The 27,467-nt window shown below is 41.2% G+C and overlaps 1 protein-coding gene across 2 annotated transcripts in view; it reads left to right on the top strand.

Moving 5' to 3' along the window:
• Nucleotides 1-27,467, top strand: part of LOC119409659 (pyruvate carboxylase, mitochondrial) — a 472,483-nt gene that overhangs the window by 47,353 nt on the left and 397,663 nt on the right. For both annotated transcript variants that reach the window (XM_037676564.1, XM_037676571.1), the window contains exons 7-9: nt 1,817-1,934; nt 3,538-3,605; nt 6,786-6,869. In XM_037676564.1, the coding sequence (XP_037532492.1) occupies nt 1,817-1,934; nt 3,538-3,605; nt 6,786-6,869 (270 nt within the window). The remainder of the gene's footprint in view (nt 1-1,816; nt 1,935-3,537; nt 3,606-6,785; nt 6,870-27,467) is intronic.

Raw genomic sequence — 27,467 nt, 5'->3', positions numbered from 1 at the left:
GCTTCTTTCTGTCTTTTCAGCTACTTTTCAGCAGTGTTTCTAATTTCAGCTTTTTTAGTTAACTTCCTAATTTCTGCTTATTTAAACCTAATTCAGCAAATGTGTTATTTCTGCTTTCTTCTACTAACTTTAGCTTGTTCTTCCATTTCAGCACATTTTATTTTTAGCTCATTTCAGCTGTTTTTCAACAAGTTCTTCAGCAATAAGCATTCGCACTGCATTTTCTGTAAAAATGCAATTTTTTATTCATTCATTCAACCTTTATTTAGACGGGTAAATCCCATTGAGCCTCGAGGACTCATTTACAATAGATTTTTTATTTTTATTTTACAATTTGTCTAATTTAATTAAATCGTTGTACTTTTTTGTCCCTTCACAGATAAGTTTTTTTTTCATTTATTAGTGTGGAATTGTAAAATATCTCTGAATAGTTGAAATACTTGATAACATTCACTGTTCTTTTTTTAAACTTATGACTAAATGTCTTTAATTTTTTAACCATCTGCACCTGATACATTGTTCACCGGCTCAAATGTTTAGAAGAAACGTGCAGACGCATTCTCCAGTCAAATTTTCTCCACTGATTAGAGGATGGTGTTGTCAGATAACCAGATTTATGGTGATAATTATGAGTCCTGCATGTATAATTTGAGTAAAATGTCACTGTTTATGAGACTCAAAGCTTTAGAGTGAATTGTTATTGCTGCTAAATGTCGTCTACTCATAAGTGGCCTTTATTTAATTCGATCAGATGTAGAACAAGCGCTGACATTTAAAGTAAATGTGCAGTTTAAATTTCTGGTAAATCTGTGAAATCCGAGGCCTCCTTTTAATGCCATCTTTGCGCTGGTTCCTGTGAAACAAACTGGGAGAAACACGATAGACGCTGACGTGTACTGTTGCCGTAGAAACCTGATAGTTTCACCTCCAGCAGCATCTTTTTCTCAAGGCTACGAGACGACATCTGAGGATGAACCGGAGTTTGATCTCCCAAAGTTCGGGAAGGGAGCATGGTGTTTCTCAGTCCCTCCACCCCCAGCCACACTGCTCCCCTACAGGAAGAGACTAGATGGTCTGGCTGCATGTCTCATGCTGACAAACAGACTGAGCCATGACCTTCAACATGTTGGGCAGTGATCTACCACAGACGATGTGTAGGATTCAGCTCCCTGGGGGCCGGTAAACGTGCATCCAAAAAAATGTGGACCATGAGAATACTGGAGGAAGAGGAAAAATAAGTACAATACAGTAGTCCCTCACTTATTGCAGGGGTTGCGTTTGAGACAGCCCCGCGATAAATAAAAATCTGCGAAGTAGGGAAGTTATACTTTAGTATTTATACATGTTAAGGCTTTGAAAACCCTTTTCACACTCTTGCAATGTTCTCAATGTTCTAAACTCTCTACATGCTCTAAAAGAGCAGATAGACTGATGCTATGGTTACTGAGCCAATCCCGGGGGCGGACTGGCCATCAGGAGCACCGGGACATTTCTCGGTGACCTGGCCCGCTCAGTGATTGCTGAAGGGGACTAATGGCTCGGTTCGGGTTGCGCTTGATTATTAGTCTGCTTCGGCAGTTACAGAGCGGGCCAGGCCACCGGGAAATGTCCCCGTGTTCCTGATGACCAGTCCGCCCCTCAAATGCTCTGGTTGGTCGCCTTCCGTCAATCAGCCAATCGTGTGTTGTACAATCTTGCGTTGAAAACCCATGAAAGATCTGAGTCCGCAAAAGTCGAACTGCGAAGTATTGAGGAACTACTGTAATTGGTTCTCTTCATGAATGCCTATACAGATTTGTTCTTGTGTGTTTGTTAGGAACTCGAGGAGAACTACCAGCGGGCGTACTCCGAGGCCCTGACGGCTTTTGGGAACGGAGCCCTGTTTGTAGAGAAGTTCATCGAAAAGCCAAGACACATTGAAGTTCAGATCCTTGGTGAGTTTTCATTTGAACCTTTAACCATTTCTGTAAATGGGTTAGTTTTTGCAACACTAAGGTCGTAGGTTAGTCTCCCAGCTGGGGAGCTTATGATGTGGAGTTTTCATATTCTCACCATGCATGCTGGTCCTCCAGTTTCCTCCCACAGACCCAGAAAAATGGACGTCGGATTCACTGGAAACTAACTCGTTACTATGGATGAGAGCACGAATGGATAGTCTTTGCGATGGACTTACGACCAGTCCAGGTGCTCCCAGCCTCTCTGATAACCACTGGAGATGGTTACCAGCTCCACTGCAACCTTGAATGGAAGAGTGGTTAAAGAAAATTCATTTGAGATTTATAAAAAAAAAAAACTAAAAAAAAAAAAAAAAACTAAATGAACCTCAAACTTTGTGGCAAAGTTCTTGTGGGGAAAAAAACCCAGTGAAAATTAATTTTGTCCATCGGAGCATAATTTCCTTTGAACGAAACCCTGAACGCACTCGGAGCTGAAACTCAACACCAGCTTTTACTGGAACTTGTCTGCACTTTGAGCGTAAAGTGACCGACACCACTGCATGTGCGTTTATTTTTCTTGTCGTGCTGAGTCTTTGTTTACAAGCAGCAGTCAGAATTTACTGCTTCTGTTTGGTTCAGGGCTTCTTGGTGACGGGCAACATTTATTTCATGGCTTTAATGTTTAGAAACGAACAGTGAGTGATTTATTGTTTTTCTCTTCAGGTCAGTTTGTGTATTGATCATCCTGTTGGTCATGTGACTAATTCAGTGATTCTGTGAAGTGTGGTCGGCACCCCACTGTGGGTCATAAAACACCAAGTGGGGTCCGCAGATCATCCATACCTCCTTCCCTCCCTCCTTCCCTCCCTCCTTCTTTCCTTCTCTCCCTCCTTCCTTTTCTCCTTCCTACCTTTCTTTCATCCTTCCCTCCCTCCCTCCCTCCTTTCCTTCCTTCCTTCCTTCCTTCCTTCCTTCCTTCCTTCCTTCCTTCCTTCCTTACCTCCCTCCTTTCTTCCCTCCCTCCCTCCTTCTTTCCTTTCTTTCATCCCTCCCTTCTTCCCTTCCTTCCTTCCTTCCTTCCTTCCCTCCTTCCCTCCCTCCCTCTCTAACTCGACCCAGAGTGGTCCCCCAGCCAGGATTTGGACTGGCGACCTTCTTGCTGAGAGGCTGCAGCTCTACCAACTGCACCACCTCCTCAGATCATCAGATGTTAAATTGGTTTTATAAACGATGCTAATGCATATTATTACTTTAAATGTGATGGAAAAATACAAACATCAGTCGATATTTATTAAAACCGGTTTAATTATTGCAACAATTTGTTGTAGTCTTGTTCAATTTGGCATTTATTAGAAAGATTTGTCCACTTGAACTTGAAAGGAGCTTGAGCCTCTCTGCCTGAACACTTTATGGCCAGACGCTGAACAGTTTAAACACTACTCTTCCAATTAATCCTTAATTTTTTTTCATTTTGTGTTCAAATTAAATTGGGTATGATATTATCAATCATAGGTTCTCAACAGGACTCCACGTCAAACGACCTGAACCGTTGCTTTAATGAAACCACAAACGCTGTTTTTAACCTTGTGTCTTTGCTCAGGTGATAAATACGGGAACGTCATCCATCTGTACGAGAGGGACTGCTCCATTCAGAGACGACACCAGAAGGTGAAGTTTGAACTGCAGACAGCATTTTACCGACAACGTAGCCTGATCACCAACTTGAAGCCATACGCAGCTGAACGTTAGCTGAAAGCTAAAGTAGTGAAATGGGAGCTAAAAGCAGCAAAAGGGCTAGCCATGGGGGAGCGATGGCTGAATGCCGATTCACCGCTTGTTGTCGAGTAATGAAGCAAAAACCACAAGCAGGAAACATTCCTGCAGCCTCTGCTGTGTGCGCCTTTTAAATTCAGGCAAACGGCCCATGTAAGTAACGCAAAGTGATTATCAACACGAGCTAAAAGCTCTGGAGTGTCTCGGCTGTCGGCAGCAGGGGGGCGAGCAGATCATATTCCAGTAACACTTAGCCGCTGCAAACGGTGACACGAGTGTAAAAAGATATCTGCATCTAAACTGAACCCATCTTCAACTTGAATTAAAGTTTATTTTTGTTGTAGGTGGTTGGATTACCTTTCGTCAGACAGCCAATATGAGTAAAAGATCGTTTGCACCGTAACATTAATTCAACGCCTAATTGTCAGAATAACAAATGGCTTAATACCAGACTAAAGAGACGATACAATGATTCTGTAGTTGTAATAACGAAGCTTTCACCGTTGATTATTTATGAAACGCTGTCACCTCAAAGCAGTTTTAGTCGTGCATTTTCATCCTCCCACTTTAATCAGATTATGAACGATGATTATTTTAGTTCTGTTTATGCCAGAGCTGCTGGTTTTTGATTCTGTTAATCTGCCTCTTCTGATCCGACGTCTTGTTTTTTTTTTTTTTGTTGTTGCAACAATAACCGTTTGAAATGGATTTGGGTTCGGTGGTGCAGAGAGGTCTCGAAGTGCTATTCAGGCTCTGTCGGATCTTATTTTAGGATTACCGTACTTGCCGCCGTACACGTCGCATCAGTCTAAAAATGTCTAAAGTGGAAAAAACATAAATGTCTCTTCATCGTATAAATCGCATCTATTACGCGTCACCGCTGACCACTCAGAAATGTGTGACGTTGTTGTGCCAAAAATCAATTGTCTGCCAAATGGTGGCCGCGGGAGCGTGCACGGGAGGAATTTAACAATAATTTAACAAGATTAACACTTAAAAACAATTAATTGTTTGCTTGACATTATAGTAAAGGTGCGCTCAGTCTGACTTTTCCTTAATAAATGCACTTTGATGTGGGAGCGCGCAAAGGGAGGACTCGCTGTCCATTTCTACAAAATTTATCAAGATAACCACCTACAAACAATTTGTTTGCTCAACTTTATAGTAAAGGTGTGTCTCGGTTGAACTTTTACTTGATAAATGCACTTTAATGGTCAAATCAGCTGCATTTCACCTGGACGGTGCAGATGAAGCTGATTTGACATTTGCTCCTGGAGTTCCAGAGCGAGACGAAGGTGGCTTGGTATGGCAAGCCAAGCGTCTCATTAATAGCCACTTTAACCTATTAATGAGATACTTGGCTTGCCATTTTAGTCGAGGGCCCTCTAGTGGCTGAAAATATAGTGTTCAATATTTTCCACGTCAGAACAAATGAAATCGTCAGATCTCGGGTTATAAATATGGGGAAAAATGTATATTAGTCATTTTGGTGTACAAGTTGCAGACATGCTAATTTATGCAAACAGGTGTGACTTATACAGCAAAAAATATGGTATTTAGTTTCCGACACGCAGTTTTGATTTTTAAAAAATCAGTAATTTCTTGTGCTGTGAATTGTTATAATCCGAGAAACGGTTGACTTGTTTTTACACCGCAGTAGTAAACGATGTCCACCCACCTGCCTGATCAAATATGAATCTGGGTGTTCCAAAAATTAAAAAAATAAACCCTCAAATGGATTAAATAGTTTGTTGCTGTGGGCGTAATAAAGAGAAATGGCGACAAATTGATTTACTAAATGATGGTTGGTAAAATGGTTCTTTTACTGACTTATAATTGCAAACTGGGAGTGATTTGGATGGATTGTAACCAACACTGTAGCAATGCTGGCCACTTAGCTTAAACAAGGGCTCAAATGGCAGCTTTGTTGGGAAAAGCCACTCTGGTAATAAAACAATTTATTTTCCAACTGTGAGCTTCTCTGCATATCCACACATCATTTTTGCATCTTTATCCTCGTTGTGATTTGTATTGGCCAAAGTAGTTTGACGTGCCGCTGCTCTCACCACCAAATGGTTCACTCAACCGCTCCACTGTCGGGACCCACTGCCAGACTTGGGCAAAAGTTGCTCATCGCATGCGGACAGTTTTAGTAAACGATTTCTTGCCGCTGATCGTCCATGCCTCCCACCAAGCTCGGAGTGCCATTTTTAAATGCACGATTCACACATTTTGAGTGGCTTCAAATACTTCGTTGTGCCCCGTCCCTGGGGACACAAAAGGGAGGGGGGGAGCAAAGGTTTGCCTGCCTCCCCAGTGGACCAATGAAACCAAGTGTCATTGGTCCACTGTGACCTGTTCGGTAATTTCATTGGTCTGATTTATTTATTTATTTTAACCTTTATTTATACAGGTAGTCTCGTTGAGTCACGAGGACCCACCCCCCAAGCGAGACCTGTACTGGTCAGCTATGTGACTACCCGGGTGTGACGAGGCTCAATGTTTTGACGGCATGAAGCCCGTCAAAGAAAGGAAATCCATAAATTATCCACAGTACTATCGTATTTTCTGGAGTATAAGTTGCATCAGTCAAAAAAAAGCATAATGAAGAGGAAAAAAACATGTAAATCGCTTTGGTATATAAGTTGCATTTATTATGAGTCATAAATGACTCATCACGTTCATTATGCTTTTATTTAATGGTTAAAATGGCTTAATTTTGCCTGGGCGGCATCCATCCATGTACCGCGGCCGGAGCTGCTAGCTCTCCAGCGTTCCTCCGCCTGCTCCAGCTGAGCGAAGCGAGCATGCATGGGAGGACTCGCTGTTGCAGTTCTTCGAAATTTAAAGCGTCAGTCAAACATTGCGTTATGAGTATGGGGAAAAAAACCCCCGTATATGTCACTTCAGCGTACAAGTCGCAGGACTGACAAATCTATGCCAAAAACTGCAGCTTATACGTCAGAAAATACGGTATAAACACCACAGTGTTGGAAACGTGCAAAAAGAGTAGCGGCTTATAGTCCAGAAATTACGGTAGTAATGTGCTAACACAAGATCCTGTTTGTTTTTCAGGTTGTGGAGATTGCACCTGCCTTCCAGTTGGACCCTCACCTGAGAGACAGACTTCACTCTGATGCCGTTAACCTCGCCAAGCAGGTATGGTTTCTTTAATGGTTGCCCACGAAGCACCAGGTTATTCTCCGTCTTAATTCAAAACCATTTTTCAGAGTCAGTCAGTCAGAGTTTCTTTATTGTCATTCGCACCTCATGTGGTACATGTGGTGGAGCGAAATTATGTACACAGGGTCCCAGTTACATCCGACAATAAAATGTATAAGAAAAACAGTAATAACATCTAAGATATGAACTAAGAAAAACATCAACTAAATATACACTAAGCACTCATAAAACATTGAACATCAGCACAAACATGAACATGAGTCTGTGTGAGCGGATGTGCACGCATGAACACATCAACATTGAAACAGATCAGCAGCAACATGAAACAGATCAGCAGCAACATGATATTGTTTTTCACAGTGATTATTCTAGTTAGAGATTCATGAGTCTAACAGCCTCAGGGTAGAAGCTGTTCCTCAGTCTAGTGGTTCTACACTTAATGCTCCTTAACCTCCTTCCTGAGGGGAGTGGGGCAAAAAGTGTGTGTGCTGGGTGGGTGGAGTCCTTCATGATGCAGGTGGCCCTCTTCCTGCATCTGGAGGTGTAAATGTCTGTGATGGTGGGGAGACTGATTCCAACAGATTTTAGACATTTGGTAGAGGTCATGCAGTTGGAAATCGTCCGGTTACCTTCCACAAATGCTCAGTGGAGTTACAAATGGACCGCTGCCTCAGAGTTTGGACTGTTTGAATATCACCAACGTTGTGCAATGTGTGGTGCTTGGAGTAGGTGTTGTGACACTCTAGTACTACCATGTCGAATGTTAAATCTATAAAACTAGCGGAGTTGTAGACATTTTTGTTTCCAAATGTCACTTGGTTCGTACATTGGGCTGACTCCAAAAATTACTCTTTTGTAAGTTATGTCTGATGGCAACTTTAAGTTTCATTACAATCCATTGAACAGAGGCAAAAACGTTATAATAAACCATCAAAACATTCTGTTGCCATTGATAGTGGGCGATATTAAAGGTGCTTTGATAGGTTTGCTGGTAACTTTCACAAAAACAGAACTGGTGACTGAAACCTCCAAGCTCCAGCTTTGTGTCATCGGTTCCTGAAACTTTTCCCAGAAATGTTGATGCTTGTCGACACGGATTCTGGTGAATTACATCCAGTCTGTGTTTTTCTGGCAGTAGTGGAGTCATCCTGGTCGTGGAGTTCAACACGATTCCAAATGTGGTGGATGATGCGATCAGAAAGTGACGTACCTGGACCCTGGAGTTCAGCTTTAATGGTTTTGGTTTCTTTGACTCTTTTTTTGTATGAGCCATCTGATCAAACTGGTAATGCATTTTCTCTTGCGTCCACGTCCTGGGATGTTGGCAACAGTCTCATGGACCTTATACTTTTTAGCCATATTGGCAATTGTGTTTAGAGGAACATGAATCTGTGTGGAGACGGTCTGGTAGCTTTTACCTTTAACATGGAGATCTGTAATCTTCTTTGAGCCCCTCAGACACCTCTGGCCTTTGTTTCCCCTGCTCGATGCTCAGTGCTGTACACGCAACCCTACAAAACCACCCAGTGGCTGTTTGTTCCCTTTAAATAAATTGAATGGCTGATGGAAAGCTTGAAGGCATCTGTGATGCTAATTAAGGTCAAACACTTAGTTTGAAACATGACTATAATGCAAGGATTAAAAAGTCTCTTTAAGGGCACCAACAAGTCCATTTGCACTATTTTAGCATATTTTTGTTAAACAGAAAATTGATTCTTTTCACATGTTTTATTTACTTAATCGCATGCTAAGGGCATGTAAATTTACATTAGACAATTTATTTTAACTGAATCACTTTTCATGAGAAAAGAAGCCTTGTTTCAATGAGATGCAAGGGTCCATACACATTTATCTGCACTGGTTTGCACCAAAACCTTTAATTATACAATGTCCAGGCAAATCAAAGATCAGGAAATAACTTGGCATGAATATCTTTTTAATTTTTAATGTATTTCTAAAAACATTTACCACAGCAAATCTTGTGCATATGAGTTTCATACCAGACAATAACTTTCAATGGAAGGTGGCAACAACTGCCTCTGAAGAGTGACCACTTCTTACTCGGTCTGTGTACCGGACATCGTTACACTCTTCTGTCTCCTTCAGCTTCTCCATCATTTACAGAAAAGCAGCAGGCTGCTGAGGCAGACACGGTGCAGACACGTTGAGTCGGACTAATGGAAAATGTGTCTGAAGGGGTTTTAATCCGTCAGGTTTTCACCCCCGAAGACGTAGCTAAACGGTGTCGTTTGTCTGGATACACTGACGTTTTTTAATCGCCGGATGCGTAAGATGGATACACATCACCAAGTAAAGTATCCGTGTGGCAGCAGCCCGATGAGGCAGCTTTTTCACGGGGCTGTGGTATTTTTCGTGCTAAGGCAGGTGTCAGCATGTTGAATGTGCAGTCACAGTTTTGACCACTTGTTAAGACGAGCTGGCAGATTGGAGGAAAAACGGCTCTCTGGAAACTGAAAAGGTGCTCCTGGGAAAGACTGAAGCACCGGAGTGCATTTACGAAGTCTGAGAAAATTCTGTCCCGTTCGCTCCAGCTCCTCGTTTATAATTGACCTGCAACACAACTGGACTCTCCCCAAGAATTTAACGCCATTTACCTGCGATTCAAATGAAGGGGAAACGTTTTTGTTCTGGCAAACTGCAAACACGAAATTACATTCTGGAAGTGGTGATGGGTGTTGATGGTTCAGATGGTAAAGGCATTTGGAAATGAGATTTGTATGATTGTCCTCCAACAAAGGCTTTTAATGCGTGTTAGTACTGGTGTTCACAAAATCTCTCAAACCACTGGACACATTTTAATAAAGTCAGTGGATTTCAAAGTTGATGCTCAATGATCCAGATAATAAATCCAACAAAGTTGAGCCAAATCCTCTGGACAGTTTGTGTTTAAAAGTTTCGTCTTTCATCCAAAGGACTTCATCAGTCCAGTAATTGCCCTATAAGTAGCATATTCGTATGTAGGGGTTGACTAGACTAGTCGACTAGTAAATTCCAGGACATCTTGCGAGTTTTTAAATGTCATGTCGACTAGTCGCAGTCAGTGATTGGGGTCACGTGTTCAGCGCTGGTGGTTTGCTTCAAAAAGGATTCTTCCAAGCAGATGGGAGGCGAGGAGCAGGCCAAGTCTTTCCAAAAAGGTAGAAATTCATCAACGGTGTGGAAGTATTTCTCTAAAGATGACTCTTCTGGTTCAACTACCCATGGTGGATCCCACCACCGCCACCATCTCCTCAGTGGTTTGTTTTATTTAGTGGATTAAATAAAACTAACTTTTGCAGCATACTAATAGTTTTGGTTTCCCTGTGACTCAGCCTATTTGCAGTATGATAAATGGTAGGAGCATAAATATACGCTCCCAATGTTATTTTTATTTATTTTTTTGTAAATAATAAATTAATTGTGAATAGCGCCTTGAGTTCCTATGACGTCACATCGACTAGTCAACGTCGACTTTTATCATGTTGAAGTCGACTTTGAAAAAATATGTAGTCGTTCAACCCCATCACATAGTGGACCAACCAGTTTGATGGTGATAAGATGGTTTCTGGAGTCCGCCCTGTCCATCGTCGACTCGTCTAAGGCAGCCATGTCCAAAATGGTTCAAAACATCAAAGCACTCGAACCACTTTGGCCACGACTGCCTCAGGCGAGTCGACGAGGGAGAGGGCGGACACCAGAAACCATCTTATCACCATCAAACTGGTTGGTCCACTATGTGAGTATGCCACTTACGGAACTCGGTTTCATGTGGCTCCTTGTACTGATGAAGTCCTTCGGATGAAAGACGAAACGTTTCAATCCAAAGACACTGTCCAGAGGACCTGACTTTCAGTGGATTGTACATGCACGCACAACTGATGAACATTTAGAGTGAACCTGATTCAAGATGGCTGCAGCTGATCAACCTGATCAACTCCATTTCTAACGCTATAACTTAACCAGCTCTACAGAGTGGTAGTAGCTGAGCATCATCCCCAACACATACACTCAGCGCAAATGGACTGCATGAAATCTTTAAAACTTTAGCATTCACTGTTGGAGTCTCTGTTAGTGACATATCTTGAGAACCAGTGGGCAGAATAATTAATGGATCCATGTTTATAACCGGTTACCATATTTTTTTGGACCATAAGGCGCACCATAATCCTTTAATTTTCTCAAAAACCGACAGTGAGCCTTCTAATCTAGTGCGCATTACGTATTAATTCTGGTTGTGCTTACTGACCTTGAACCGATTTGTATGTGGTACAACTGAACAATGTTGAGTTATTGTGAACGAGTTAAATGAAGTTGGACGTAACTGTTTAGTTTCACTTAATACTTCTTATAGTCTGGAAAATACTGTAATTCTTTGAATCAAATCAATTTAAGATTGCCACCAAAGCAAACACGAAAATGTCTTAAACTCAGCTTAACGGATATTTAGGTAAAATTTGTTGGGGTAGTAGTTGAGTCATTCACAACTCCAGTGTCTAACAAACATGCAACATTTGTAAAACTTTGGCTTGCATGCCGGAGGGCGAAATGCATTTCTTCAAGGAACGTTTGTGCCGTTATTATAATTTTAGCATAACGTAATAATTTGTCTGTCTTTGGTGTCACCAACATGACAGCACCAGTTGAAAGTCGAGCCTCATCGCTCAGACGAGATTTCAAGAAATGGCCTTTTCGGTTAATGGCCCAGATGACAAATGGGAGAAGTGAGGGAGGAGGGGTAAGAGACGAGGACGGTGAGTCGGCGCAGGAATGACCCTGATTATGTAAGAAACATGAAAACGTACCGTGGGGCTCATCCTCCGACCTTGCTGTAGTAGTAACTTTTTCCTGGAGTCATCTTTCTGCAACATTACCTGAATCATTTTCCTACAGTGACAGACGTTGCCCTGTTAAATGTATTTTAGATGAGCGGAGGCGATATCCGTGACTTTTTCATTTGAAACAAAAGTTGCTCATTGATTAATGCAGATCAGCATGGAAACCCATGCCAGTAGAAGTGCATCAAGCATACATACGTATTCATCCTATTTTTACTTAAAAAAAAAAAAAAGCTCAATTCACTCGCGTACAAAGACAAATTTCTGCTCAATCACCACTGACACTTCCTGTCTGAGAGGGTTGTCTGTAGATGGAGGAGGCAAATGTGTGCAGTCTAAATTTTTAGGTAAACTCCCGTTTTCCGTCCGCCTTCAGTGTTCAGTTCAATAGCCTTTGATAAGACTAATCCATCTCCACAGTTTAAAAGTATAACATTAAGACTTTTAAGTAAGATGCTTATATACAAATATACAAGTTCAGAGAAAAAGTTTGACAGTACCGGTACAATATCGTTTCACCACATACGCCTGTCACGATAACAAATTTTGCTGGACGATTGTTTAAGAAATTATTGCAATAAACCTAAAAAAGTAATTTTCTTTAGATTTTTCTACCTGGATTATTGAGCATGCATCAGGATACTGCGATAAACAATATTGTTTGAAATTTAACAATAATTAGTAATTATTGTAAAATTTAAGAAGAAATGTTGGTTAATTTGTTTTGTGTAGTACCTTTTTTTGACCACCAGATGGCAGTATAAGACTTTTCGAACCGAAGGATGGATAGTGAGGGAGTGAGCAGTGTCTCTTTAAGAAAAATGGGAGGGAGACCCCTTGACGTGACATGGTCCTCAAAAGCTTCAAAGATGCACCTGCCCCAGTTGCTTGGATAAGAAAAAGGGAAGAGAAAAGATGAGGAGAGAGGTATAAAAGATCTCTCACACAGTGTCCTAGATGGTACGGTTTGAGGCATAAAAAAAAAATTACCACAGTAAAACATAAATAGACATAATGCATATGCGTGTGGAGTGGGTAGGGGCTGGGGGTCCCAGCATGGCTGCCAGTTGAGCGACGCAGCCCTTGGCACCTAAGCATCTCCTAGGTTGTTGCGCCAGGAGAGGCATTGAGTTTGAGGGAAGGTTGTAGCGCAGCACAGTCCGGAGCCCCCACCTAGCCATAGTCCTGATAAGAGGTGTTTATCAGCCAGCTCGGTTGAGCTCTGTCACAGGTCCACGACCTTGGGGAAGGGAGGGGGGACAGAGTCTTTGTTTCTATAACATCCCAGTAGAGATTTGAGATAGTCCCCCTTCCAAGGCCAGGTCCAGATTCAGACATCTACACTGTTTATTTGGGTCAGGCTGAACTCGTAAATTTCCGTGTCTGTTTTAACAGTCCCAAGAATCAAACGCAATGCATTCAAGATGTGATCAGCAATTCATAGAAAAGTTAAACAATAACTGCGTGTGGGGATACAAATTTTACAAAATATTTGTGGGTGTCTGGCTTTTCATATATCCAACCTCAATGACCCTCCAAAGCTTTTGAAAGATTACCGCAGAAACCTTTTTCTTGAAAGAATAAAGAATAATCTTTAAATTCTGATCTACAGTAACGCTGAATTCCACAAAATAATCTTTGCTTCTTAAGCTCCGTCCTGACACCCTAACACTGTAGGAGCGCTTTGCAGCTTATGGACACCTGGTCATGATTTGAGGAAAAAGGAGATTTGCTCAGAAGAAAGTCAGCTCTTGAAGCACAACAAGAATACAGAGGAAGATGACGAAAGAGGGGCTTCAGTCCTGAATGGCTCAATCATGAGACTTGGTTTGAGTGGCTGTCTTGGTCTGTACCATCTCCTTATTGAGATGCTTTGTTGGTGTTTGAGAAGATGAAGCGTTGAAAAACCTTCACTGTGTTGCTGTTAAAGCGGCTCCACAGCTGTTTCCCCACTTCAGGCTCATGTCAGGCCCCTTCACTTGAATTTAAGAGGAACCTGCCAGCTGATACTTTCAGGTGGCCCAGATTCCCAATGCGATGGTTTAGCTTCTAAACTGGTCGACTTGTGGATCTATGTGAACGTCCAGAACGGTTCATTGCACTCGGCGCCACATCGTGTCTCTGTTTTAGTGTTTAACCTTTTGGTGCAACTTTGTAAAGTTGTGATTTCATTGCTGGCTGCGTGTGCACGAGTGTGTAAGACATTAACTGTTCAGCAGCAGATTTGTTACTAATAGGTTTTGCTGGATCACTGAGCAGGAAAGCTGTCAGCACTGCATGTCTTCTGTTGTTTCTGATCTTTAAAACCTTATTCCAGCGGCATTCACGTTTGTGTTCTGTGAAAATATAGATGTTAGGATGGATGAGTGTTGCTTGTTTGTGTCCTGATGCGTGGAACAGTCTGACGTGGGCGACTCCTGTCTCTGCTGTTTGGCCTGTAGCTTTGGACTGCAGCAGAAACAGAGTCCTAACAAAGATCTGCTCTGCAGTGAAGTGACAAAGCTTTAAAACTAACACTGACCACTGGAACGGAGCTTAAAATGACTGCATATTTAGGCCATTTTGTGAGAAACTTGAAGGCTGTAGGGGTGGGATATATAACCTTAGTTATGAAATTATCTAAAAAAAAAAAAAAAATCAGGGACACCACCTATTCATTGGTTCAGGTATGTTGATGACGCATGGGTTAAAATAAAATCTCAAAAAGTCTTAACATTTCACTGATGACATCAACTCTGTATATTTGTCCACAAAGTTCACACAATAAGATGTAAAAAATGGCTAGTTGGCTTTCTTGGACTGTCAGGTCTCAGTCTCTGATAGAGGACATTTGCAAACTGAGGTGTACCGCAAACCCACCCACACAGACCAGTATTTGCAGTTTGACTCCCATCACCCTTTGGAGCACAAGTTAGGAGTCATCAGGACTCTGTACCACAGAGCAGACAGCGTCCCCACTAGCTCAGGAGCCAGGCAGAAGGAGAAATCCTACACAAGACTGGCTCTAGAGCAATGTGGATATCCTAACTGGGCCTTCCTGAAAGCAGAGAAGAAACCCAAACAGGACTCCAGTCAGCCATCAGGTGAAAAGAGGAACCCAGACCCAGACCAGTGGTCATTCCATATGTTGAGGGAGTATCAGAGAAACTGAGACGTTTATTTTCTAAACATAACGTCCCAGTGGCTTTTAAACCCCAAAATACATTACGGCAAAGACTGGTTCATCCCAAAGATCCAGTCCCCCGGCACAAACAGAGTAATGTTGTGTATGCTGTTCAGTGTCAGGGGGGTGATCAGTCTTACATCGGGGAAACTAAACAGCCACTGGCCAAAAGGATGGCCCAGCACAGAAGATCAACATCATCAGGCCAGGACTCTGCGGTCTACACTCATCTCCAGGCCAGCGGTCACTCTTTCAGGGATGAAGATGTTCACATCCTGGATAGAGAGGAACGATGGTTTGAGAGAGGAGTAAAGGAGGCCATCTTTGTGAAAAGAAACAGTCCATCGTTAAACAGGGGTGGAGGCCTCCGGGTTCAACTGTCCCCCTCTTACAATGCTGTGATTGCTAGTATCACTCAACCCCCTGTGAATAGTAAACAGCCATTAGGGCCCCAACGATCGGTCGTTAGGCTGATGGTCCTCCTTTAACATGCGAACAACTAGTTTAGACTGTCTCCAGCAAACTGGTTGATCCACCATGAGAAGGTGCTGCTAATAAGACTGAGCTTATTGCAGCTCCTCAGACTGAGTCTTCTGGATTAAAGACTAAACGGTTCAACAATTTTTAATTTTAAGTTTTTAATTTTTGCATCCGTCCAGAGGATCTAACTTAACTTTCTTAGATTTTTCTACCTGGATTATTGATCATGCGTCAAGATATAAAAAAATAAATATTTATGACGACGGTAAAAATTCAACAAACATGTTCTTTATAATTGCAGCTGTATTTGTTAGCTCAAACACATAAAGGATATTTCACTTGACTTCCTGTGCATGACTGTAAATCCATTACTAACTGGTTCCTGCGAAAGAAGCCAGGCCAAATGCAACTAATGTATTGTAGGATGCATTTGTAACAACAACAACAAAAAAATACTTTATTTACTGAAGTTAGTTGCAACTCTTTAGTCTACACAACAAACTTCCATCTAACAAAACTGACCTTTTTTTTTTTAAAGCAAATGTTAAAAAGCAGAAAGACATTTATTGGGAATCTTTTAAGCAATGTTACGGCATCAGTAGTTTTCTTCTCGACGTTCAAAACACACAAGCAATTAGTGCATCAATGCTTTTACCCATTTACTTGTTTACCTTGGGATTGGACATAAGCAGCCACATGCGTCGACGTCTCGCTTTACTCAACGTTTCTGTCTTTAAAAAGGTAAAAGACGCTTTTGTTTATCATTAGTGGTACTTTTTCTGCACATTTTGTTAGATGTGCTTTGGTGGTCTGTCTTGTAGCCGCTTCACTTTCTTTTGATCGAATCGATCAACGTTTAAGATGCTTAAGTGTCGGTGGGAGCTGACAAGCTGCTTTCACTCTGTGAGGTGCGCACGGTAAAACAGTTGTGTGGTTATATCGTTGATATTGCAAAATACTTTTCAACCACGCAAAACAGTTGAACCAGTGTTGTGTAGTCGATATGCCACAACCCGACCTAGCCAAATTAGGTTTGTGCCAACACGCCATTAAACATTTAAATTGTTTAGTGCCCTGATTAGAGCCTGACCGATATGGAAATTTTGGCTATTGCCAATACGCCAATACAGATATTGGGTGGGGAAGGCTAATGCTGATGGACGATTTATTGGCTGAAAATTTTTGAGCTTTGTTCACCACAAAGAATCTAGGTAATTAAACCTGTTTTAACACTTGAAGACTTGAAACAGTCGTCCTAACGCGAGTTCACATTTTCTATCCTCCACTATTCACCATAAAGTTATCAAGTGTTTTACTAAATATAAATTAAACAAAGCAACACCCTTCCCTGTTCTCTGTTTAAACAGTCACGTATGGTGAAGGTCTAATTGGTATCAATTGCAGCAGCAGTGTTTCCCCTGCCATTATACGATACCCGCCCCGCCTACCGAACCGAACTGCGCGCACTTCCCTCTCCCGTTGGCATTGAAGTAGCACTAAGCTAGCGGTGCGCAATACAGGTGCGCTAACTAAAAAGCTAAAGGCAGCGCTAACACTACCTCTTCCCTCACTCTGATCCCCCCCCGCCCTGCTTGAAAACTGTTGGTACAAACAAGGCGCTGCTCAGGCGTCGCTATAGGTTAACTAAACGTTAGCTTGCTAACTTAAGAGTCACGTAGCTAACGACGAGCGGGTTGGTGGATTGAGGAGAATTAAGTCAAGTGTGCAGCATGGCCATGACTTGAAAGTAGTCTGCATGCGCCCTCTGCTGGATACGCTGTACAATTACGCCATTTGCAAGTAAGGACACTGCTCGTTCCCTGCATTTTAGTGTTTATATCGGCGCATAATTGGTAATTATCAATACCAATATGTCCCCAAACGCCTAGATCAGCCTACAATATCAGCCCTACTGATATATCGGTCGGGCTCTAGTCCTGATGGTAAATTTACGCTATAAAAATCAAATTCACCAGAGTAACAGCATCGTTGTCTGTGGGTTTTTTTGAGGTTTATTTGCATTTATGAACCCCCTCCCCCCCCTCTAGAGGGTGACATTGAAGCCATAGTTTCTGGTTTCTTTTGGAGTTGCTCTGCTGCTGCATCTCATCTCCTGGTCGTTCGCAAAGTCCCCAAACTACAGATTTCAAACTAAAATGAAAAAGGGGAAAACAAAGCACAAAAAGCTTGTATTTAAAGACTTGAGTTAAAGATGGCATGTGCCGCAAGAACCTTTTTTTTTTTAATTTTGAGTCTGAACAAAGTTTGTTCAGTCTTTTTATTTGTTGCCTGTAATGATTGAATGTTGTTTTTCACTGTTTTGGACCTGTCGGCTTCAGACAGGTTATGGTTTGTGAAAATGTTGCTGAATAAACGTCTGTGTTGCACTATGCCATCAAAATGATCACCGGTTCTTTTATAGTCTGAGGAAATAATAAATCCATTCTGCCCTTGAAGAAAAGATGCTTTTCCATCATGAACACTCTCTTGGTGCCGACGCCTCGCTGCTTCTTTTGTACATTTATTTTTGGACATCACTATTAGACATCTTAAACGTGCACGTTTGCATTCGCAATACGAACCCTCTCTCACTTCTTTCCACTTCATTGAAAAGGTTGAATTTAACCGTTGTGACTGAATGCAGTTTCACTGTTTGGCTGTATTCTGAAGACACCTTCACTAATGGAGTGCAGGCTGTTACATTTGCTGTGGATGTTTGTTATTGCGTCTAAATGTAGTAAAATAATAGACTCTTCTTTTGCCATTTTTTGCTACACTGTGCTGCTGTTCGACAAACATTTAGGTCCATTTCCAGTAAATCCTGAAGCCGTTTTCTTTTTTTCCCCCCTGCAGTTTGGCAGTAAGCTCGCGTTCTCTTCTAAAGCCTCGGTCGTGTTTGTGCTTTGGCAGAGGTTTCTGCTGAGAATGAGTGAGAGCGAATGAGAAAATGCAAGTCTGATCTATTAGGATTACGCTCTACAAACTGCTATAATAAATCTGGTTCACTTAATTCTGCAGTGCAGACTTGTTTATAGCTACACGGTGTTGGCACTCCAAAGTGTGAAGGACGAGGCACGTTTTTCACGTCCTTCACAGGATGTACCACGAAGATAAAACAACTTTCTTTATTAGGAATGCATGTTTCACTGCAGTCCTCCCCATCCTAGATGTCTAAAACACTGACCATCTAATTGGCAAAATATTTATTAAAAAATAAATAAAATGTACAAAGTGTGACTTTATTGCTTTGTTGACTACACTTCGTTTCATGGTAAATTTATCACGCTGTAAGAATCGTACTGTGCTTACAAAGTACACTGGTTAGTACAATGCAACCAGCGATTTATTTAGATTTTTAAGCATATTGAACATTTCCAAATTTCTCTGACGCTCATATTTGAATAAATGCACAACAAACTTTATTAAACAGTTGGCTTGGCATTAAAAACACGTTATAGAATTTTTAAACTGGTATCAAAGCAAAACATGTTCAAGTAGTTACAGAATTATACAATAATTAGCCGGATAAGTGAATGTAATAAACAAGCGCTGCATACAGATGGATCGTTACGGAAGCGTTTAACTGTCGTTTAATGTATCAGTGACATGTGCCTAATATGTCATGTATCAATGGACACTTTTAACTGGGTAATCTGAAATTCTTAAGCTTTTCTAGTGGGTATACTCTGTATACCCACGTATCGTGTAGACTACACCACTGGTTCTGTGCCTGTAATTAACAATTCAGGCGAGTAATGCTGACCGTTGAGCCTCGGTTGAGATCTGCGTTGAATTTGTGGACAATTACTTGACTTGTCTGACGCGCAAACTGGAAAATATTGCAGTCTGACTGGTCAGGCAGCAAAAACGTGCGTTTTGCATAATAATCTGTGGTTTTTGAAGATCAGTTATTTATGAATTTCTTTCACTTGTTTTTCCTCCGTTTACTGAAAATTTGGAAAACAAAAACTATCCTGATGCATGCGCAGTAATCCTGGACGGATTAAAACAAAATAAAACTTGTTGATGAAACGTTTCATCTTTTCTCCAAAGGACTTCATCAGTCTGAGGAGCTGCAACAAACTCGGTTTTATAAACACCTTGTCATAGTGGATCAACCAGTTTGTTGTGGACATCCAGAAATAGCTGTTCATTTGCTAAAGGAGGACCAACAGCCTAATGGTTGTTCGTTAGTGCCCTGATGACCACTTGCTATTCACAGGGGGCTGAGTGATATTGGCAATAACAACATTGTAAGAGGGGGACAGTTGAACATGGAGTCTTACCATGCAGTTATTGCTAATATCACTCAGCCCCCCCTGTGAATAGCAAGCGGCCATCAGGGCACTAACGACCAATCGTTAGACTGTTGGTCCTTTTGTTTTTGGTCTTTATTGGAAAACAAATAAACGCATACAAAACGTAATATAACAAGAAAAACATGTTCACAGTTTATATGACAAAAAACTTAGCAGAAATTATGAATAGAAATATAATTAACAAAGAAAATGAACAATTTGAGGAAACGGCAAAATAACAATGTTACAAATGCAAGAGGAGATTCAAGTTTTAAAATAAGCTATTAATATACTGGTACAAGGATTGGGCTTTTGGAAGGTTGCAGCGTTTAAGCACTACCTTAAATAAAATTATTTCATTTAAAAATATGTTGAACAAAAGGGTAATTTAAAAAAAAACGGAATTTGTGGATAAAAATTTAGCCATAAGGATTAAGTTGTTGTTACCGTAATTTAAAACTTCACGTAGCAGACCAAATTTAATTCTATTAAAAATTTTAAAGGTGGAATAGAACTCTTAAAAATAATCCAGTTCTGAAACTCTTTCCAAAAAGATGTTGGTCCTCATTTATCATGTGAACAGCTATTTTTGGATGTCGCCAGCAAACTAATTGATCCACTATGAGAAGGGGTTATTTATAACACTGAGTTTTTCGCAGCTCCTCTGACTGACGAAGTCTTTTTAAAAGACGAAACGTTTCAACAAGAAGAATCCGTCCAGAGGACCTGACGACGTTAACGTTGTTAGAAAAACAAACAAATAAAATACCCCCCCGCTAAAAATGAACCTTAGCTCGCTCGGTTCAAAGTAGTCACGTTGTAGACCTGGAAGCTAAGGGAAACGTAATTTCATATGATAAACAAAACAAAACAATGTACCTTGTGCTCAAGGTGATTTATTTACGTATTTACAAAACAATTCAGAAAAAGACAGATAAATAACTCTAGTAACTTTATGGCAACAAGTAACGGCGGTAAAGTAATTACTGTTTAAATCATTAAAAAAAAAGAGCTGAGAAGAAGGAAGTCTCCTACTGCAAGAAAACCTAAATAAAGTACACTCATACCAATAAGTCTGAACGTTACAACCACAGAATAATTAAAGAAATACGTAAATGGAACGAGCTTTAGCCACATGTCGGGTAAAAGCAGTGGAGGAGCTGATTCTCTTTCTTGTGTTTTGTGGTTTAAGTTAGTCGAGTGTTCCTGGTTGTCTGCTCACGTCCAGAGGGATGACGGATCATGCAAAATGCTACATATGGAAGTAAAAAGCTAATTTACAGTAATTCTTTGAGTACAAGTATGCGTCTGTGCCGGCGACACTAACTGAAGCAAACATTAAATGAAAAATACTTTGATATTCATCTTGTTTTAAAATCAAGACTAAAACAAATGAGCTCGGTTTGTGGTGAAAACTGTCAGTTTTGTTTTTACTTCCTTCCAGCTGGGTTTTATGTGTTTGTGACTGGCATTCTGCAAAGTATTTACTTTGAGGATGGACTGGATGCTCCGACTTCCCGCTGGTCGTATCTGCTCTTTGCAGCGTCACGCGGCGTCCATCAGATATGGACAAGACGGCATTGTCTCAGCGCTGCAGAGTCCCACCTTGAAATGTTCAACCTGCAAAGGAAGGGCCTTAAAGAGAACGTGAGTCTTCTCTAGAAAACAAAGCTGCTTTGGAGAAGTGGATTGCTCAGTCCAGTAATGGGTCTTAATTAAAACACCGCCCGCTCTCTGCCACGACCCGTAAACATCGTCACTGTGTTGACGCAATCGGGGCGAACTCGAGTCTTAAAATGCTTTACGTGCTTATCTGTGCCTTTGCTACCACCTGGTGTGGTGATTCAAGTCTCCTGCTCCCTCCTGTGAATCTGTTTGTGTACAAACACACACGTGGAATTGGTTGAGCTGTCAATCACCATGGCAACAGTGAGCGAAGAGACAACGCTTTCAGTCTGAGCGCCCGTGCTCTTTCGCCTGGTTTGTGTTTAGTTCCTTTATCTTCCTCCCAAAACCTCGTCCAACAGTGCACCTTTACCTTTTTCCCCCCCCAAATTAAAAATTTGGCACAAGCACACCCGTGTTTGTCGCTCTCCACGAGACTAAGCGTGGGTCGGACATTCAGGCGCTTTTCGAGGTTAACCCAAACACAGCGTGTTTATTTACCTTTTATTTATCCAGGTGGTCTCATTGAGCCACGAGAACTCCTTTTCAAGAGAGACCTGTTTAGGGAGCAGATGGGGGTTAAGGGCCTTGCTCGAGGGCCCGGAGTGGGGCGAATGAGGGTGGAGGGAGATGTGGGTGTTTCACCTTTTCCACCCACAATTTGTTGTTGACGGTACCGGGAGGCGAACCTGCAACTTTCCAGTCACAAGCCCGTCTTTTAACCTCTGCGCCACCACTCCCACATACAGCACTTTTTATATTTAAATGAAACATGCATTTAGATTTTTCAAACGTGCACAACAGTGGAATAAGTAATTAAATCTAAAGTAATTGAGAAACTTATTGTAACGCATAAAAATAAAGTTAATTTCAGCCACTCCCTTCTGCAGCGGTTGCCACAACGAGCTAACGTGCATGAACAATTTATCAATTATTTGTTCATTGGATGCTCTTTCTGATGCAACCTAGTCTCAACCCACAACCTCAAACTTAGAATGCACATTTCTTTTTTAAAATCTTCTGCGCTCTTGTCCATTGTGAAGAACTTTTGTGGCCTGGCATGCAATAGCCAGTTAATTAGCAGGGTTATGGCCTCTCTCTGTTGTATAGTGGCATTAGACAGGAGACGGAACAGGAAGTGGCAGAAATGAAGATGTTGAGGTTCTCCTTAGGAGTGACAAGGATGGATAAGATTAGGAATGAGATCATCAGAGGTACAGCACAGGTTGAACTGGTAGATAAAGTTAGAGAGGCCAGACTGAGATGGTTTGGACATGTCCAGAGGAGGGACTGTGGGAATACTGGTAGATGGACGTTAGAAATGCAGCTGCCAGGAAAAAGACAAATAGGAGATGTATGGATGCATTTAGAGAGGACATGGAGGTAGAGTGAGGACGGAGGATGCAGAGGAAGATGGCGTACTCGCTGTGGAGACCCCTGAAGAAGGAATAGCTGATAAATGTACAGATGCATCTTAAAACTTTAGAATATCATGGAAAGTAGGCGTGCACCGATTGCAGGTTTCTGACCAATCACCGACCTCTAAAAAGTCTGAGCTGCCGATTCCTACTTTGGTCGATACGATTTTGTTTATAAGCGACACTGTCTGGTGTTATAAGGTCACAACGCACCTTCAATTTTGCAATCTTATTTTATTGAAAACCACACCCTTGAACAATATCCTAGAAACAATAAAAAATTGTTTTAACAGGCCACGAGGTAGTGCTCTGAAATATAAATGAAGTTTAGACAATTGTTGTTAAAACTACAAAAAAATCTGTAAAATTGATTTCTTATGCATCGGCCGATCTTCCGTAATTAAGGAAATTGTGGCCGATAAATCGGCAGGATGATTTATTTGTGCACCATGAACAAGTTCAATTTTATTGTCAATAATGTCAGAAAGTGAAACTCGTGTATTAGATAAATTCATTACAGATAAAGTGATGACTGACAAGAAAAAATGAACTTCTTCAATTGTTTTTACACGACTTGTAGCTTCTGTACCGAGTCTGCCTTGTTTAGTAAACCAGTGGTGTTTTAATTCATGAAACGAGGTATTGTAGACAAACCATGGCACTCTGTCACTAATGCTAATGTTTTTTTTATTTATTACAGACTTTACATCTATTTGTAAAATACATGGAGACAACAGAATTCAGACGAGGATCATCCTTGAACCTTCCACTGTTCGCCATTTCAGTCGAGTTTCTCCATTTTAAACCGTCTCCAAAAATCCTATAAATCCCCATTGACTTAAAAAAAAATAAGAAGGAATTTTCAAATAAAACCGTAAGCTTTTGTTGTATTAAAACTGCTGGATACCGAAACTGGATCATCAAACAATTTTAGTCGAGCAAAGATTTGTTTCTCTGTAAACACAAACCAGAAAATAACCTTGAGCATAACCGCTTTACTTAACATTTTAATGTCACAGTTAAATATTAAACTTTTTCTGGAAGGAAGCCCGATCGTTTGGTTAATTTGTCATTTAATTAATAAGGAGCAGCTTCTGCCAGACAGACCCCAGTCCCTGACTTCTGCCAGCAGGGCTCGTCTACTGCTAGGCCTGCTGATATGAGCCTCACCCCCGGGTGTTTCCCTGCCTGGCCCTGTTTTGCAGCATTAATGAGCTTGCGCCGCCTCACACTTCGCATCCTAATTGCGTGCACGAGGTCCAGACATGTCGAGCTGTAAAGCCAGAGCTGTCCGGTTCCCTGCCAGCTCGGCCCGAGAGCTGAAACGAGACAAAGTTTCAATGCAAATCTTGCAACGCCGGCAGAGGAACTGAAGCTGTGATGCGCTGCTGCATTGAATAAAAGCAAAATCTGATATGAGAGGAAGGTTAAAAAAACACACTGCCTGTAGGGAAATTAAACTGGAAAGGCAGAAGAAGTTGAATTGCATATGAGATTGCTTACCTTTCTCTCTCAGCAGGCATGATAGCAGAACAAATGTTCTGTGGAGTACATTAGGCCAATTCTTCCCCCACTATAGATATACAGTGAACGTGGTAAATTTATTTTTTACGGTGTAAAGGTTGAAAGGACTCGTCTGCTTCTTTTTTTTAAAACTTTTCCAGTTGGCAGGATGTCATTGTGTCCACTTAAAAATTATCCACGAAACTGACGTCAGCCACGGACATCCTCTTCTGTTTTTGCTCTTCTGCTTCGGTTTGCTGCGTCTGCATGGAAGGATTTTACCGACGCAAGTCGAGCGCACGTTTTCAGTTTGAAAGCAGGGATTCATCTCTTTGTTCTCAAAACTTGTAATGCTTGCACTCAGAACTTCTGCTCTTTCAGATGTCCTCTGTGCTGACTCGAGTCGTTGTGTTCACGCTCAGATTTTCTGCTCGTGCGCAAAACTTCTCAAATTCAATTCAAAAATACTTTTATTAATCCCAGAGGGAAATTAAGTGTTGTCGTAGCTCATCATCCTGGTTTCATTCAAGAGTTGTTATAGATGCCGATAGCTGTGGGCAGGAAGGATCTCCTGCAGTGAAGCCAAAGAATCTGGCCACAGATACCGATCCGTCCACCCAGATCCAGCTTGCTGTCGGATCCGGCGGGCCTCTCGGTCCTCCTGGGCAGCAGGATTGCCCGAATGCCGGACAGAATTCCTCCCTGAGTGATGGTCACTCTTCCTAGCAGTCTGCAGAGCTCCTCACGAGCAGAGTTTCTCACCAGCTCCAGGATCTCGGCAGTCAGGCACTCGAGCACTGCTGCCAGGTTGACGGGAATTTGTCCACGTTACCTCCTTTTCAACTCGTGTTGCATTTGGGGCTGCTCTCTGCGCAGATCAAATCTCCGCTCACTATAGGTTTTCTATTAATGATTATATATCAATCTTTGTATCTGTCTAGATGGATATCTATCTATCTATATGTAAACCTATATATATCTATAGATGTATAGATAAATAACTGCTTTCAAACTGAAAATGTGTGCTCTCGACTTATGTCAGTAAAATTCCCCCATACATCTACCTCGTCATTTAGTCTCGTTTAGATTCTTCATATGCGACGATGATAATGACGGTAAATCTTCAAGTTAAAGAAAAAGGCCGTGGCCAAGTTTTAAATACGAGATTTTTCCCTTTGATAAGATAAAACTTTAAAATTCTCATTTGACACAATCTACATTCATCATACATACGCAAGAACCAACAATAGAAGATGATAAAAACCACATTTTCACCATTAAGATGTGTCTACATAACTTTAAGAACATTACTGCAGATTGTACATATTATTTATTATAAATGTTCTTCCTGGCCAGCAGGACTCTGTAACGCCTGTTTGATGAAATGTACTTTAATAAAAATGTTTAGATAAAAATGTATAAAAAATGTACATGCCAGACCAATAGGGGGCACTATTATTTACCTTAAATTAAAAAAAAGAAATAATATCGTCAGGTCCTCTGGATGCTTTCTTTGTATAAAAATGTTTTGTCTTTCATCCAAAGGACTTCATCAGTCCGAGGAGCCACAACAAACTCAGTCTTTTAAGTAGCACACTCACATAATGGACCAACCAGTTTAATGGTGATAAGATGGTTTCTGGAGTCATGAACTTTGATGTTTGAACCACTTTGGCCATGACTGACCCAGTCGAGTTAGCGGGGAAAGTGTGGACTCCAGAAACCATTTTATCACCATCAAAGTGCTTGTCCCATTATGTGAATGTGCTATTTAAAAGGCTGAGTTTTTTGTGGCTCCTTGGACTGATGAAGTCCTTTGGATGAAAGACGAAACAGTTCAACACAAAGAAACCGTCCAGAGGACCTGACTTAACCGTGTTGGATTTATTACCTGGATTACTGAGCATAAACTTTGAAGAAATATCCATAAACAGTATTTTAAAATTATTAGTGGTTACCATTTTTCAAGGAAACTTTTCAACACACGACCAATTTTCCTTTGCAAAAAGGTTCCAGACAAATTTTGGCATAATTTAATGATTAAAAATAATAACATTGATTTTGTGTTTTATAAAGAACAAAGTAAAAACTAAGTGTGTAGTTGGCTGCAATATCTCCCCAAGATCTCTTTTGCCAATTACTTTTAATGAAACTTGAAATATTTGAAAAATCAAATCTTAACCTTGGAAAGCATCTGTAAAAAAAAAAAAAAAAAAAAAATCTAGTTTTTCTTACCAAGAATGTAGTTTGCATGTGGATGAGATGTGCAAACCCAGCCAAAAACGGTTATTTGGTGGAATATTCTAATGTGGACAGAGCCTAAGGGTCCTGTCACACAGTTTTACGTGTTTTGGAAATGTCCTGAATAAAATTACCCTTGTGGTTATTTTCATTGGCATACAGGCAGCACGGAGGCCTAAAGCAACCGAAAGGTGAAAAGCAGGTGACGATGTTGCCTGTGTGCGTTTGTTTAAGAATCTCTAAAACGATTCAACAAACTTGAATAAATCTAGTAATCGCTGATTTCCAGTTTTATCTTGGGTCTCTTGGTTAACGGGGCCAAGACTAACGCTGTGTTGATCAGCAAGACTACATATAAACCAGGCTGTCTCTTCAAAATCTGCAGTGAAGAAATAATTTATATTTAGTTTATGTATATGGCACCAAGTCACAACAGAAGTTGTCTCAGGGCACTGAACGAAAACATTCACAAACAATATAAAAGCCATTTAATAAAAGTTATTTAAGGAAGATTGTGTTGAATCTTGACTTCGTCGCAGTCTCCCATCCTGAGCGAGCACAAAGGCAACAGCGGAAAGAAAAAACTCCCTTTAAACGGGAAGAAACCTCCAGCAGAACCAGACTCAGGATGAGCGGCCATTTGCTTTGACCGGCTGGGGTTTGAGAGGAACGGGAAGGAGAAACAGACACAAAATGGCAGGTCCAGGTGAACTTTCTATAGGAGGAAAGACACAATTTATGGATAGAAATAATTACAAACAGGTGAGTAGAGCAAGTAACGACAGCAGCAAAGTGAGGAAATGTAGTCAGTTTGACCTCTGGCAGTCTCTAAGCCTATAGCAGCATAACTAAGGGATAGCTCAGCAAACCCAAGCAGCCTATGCACCCTGTAGGAGCTGACCCCAACTATAAGAGCCGACCCCAGCTATAGGAGCCGACCCCGGCTATAGGAGCCGACCCCGGCTATAGGA

The sequence above is a fragment of the Nematolebias whitei genome, chromosome 1 (genome assembly GCF_014905685.2).
Source record: "Nematolebias whitei isolate Nwh7 chromosome 1, NemWhi1, whole genome shotgun sequence".
In the NCBI taxonomy this organism is placed as follows: Eukaryota; Metazoa; Chordata; class Actinopteri; order Cyprinodontiformes; family Rivulidae; genus Nematolebias; species Nematolebias whitei.
Note: the sequence above shows the minus strand (reverse complement) of the source record. Positions and strands in the feature narration are given on the sequence as shown.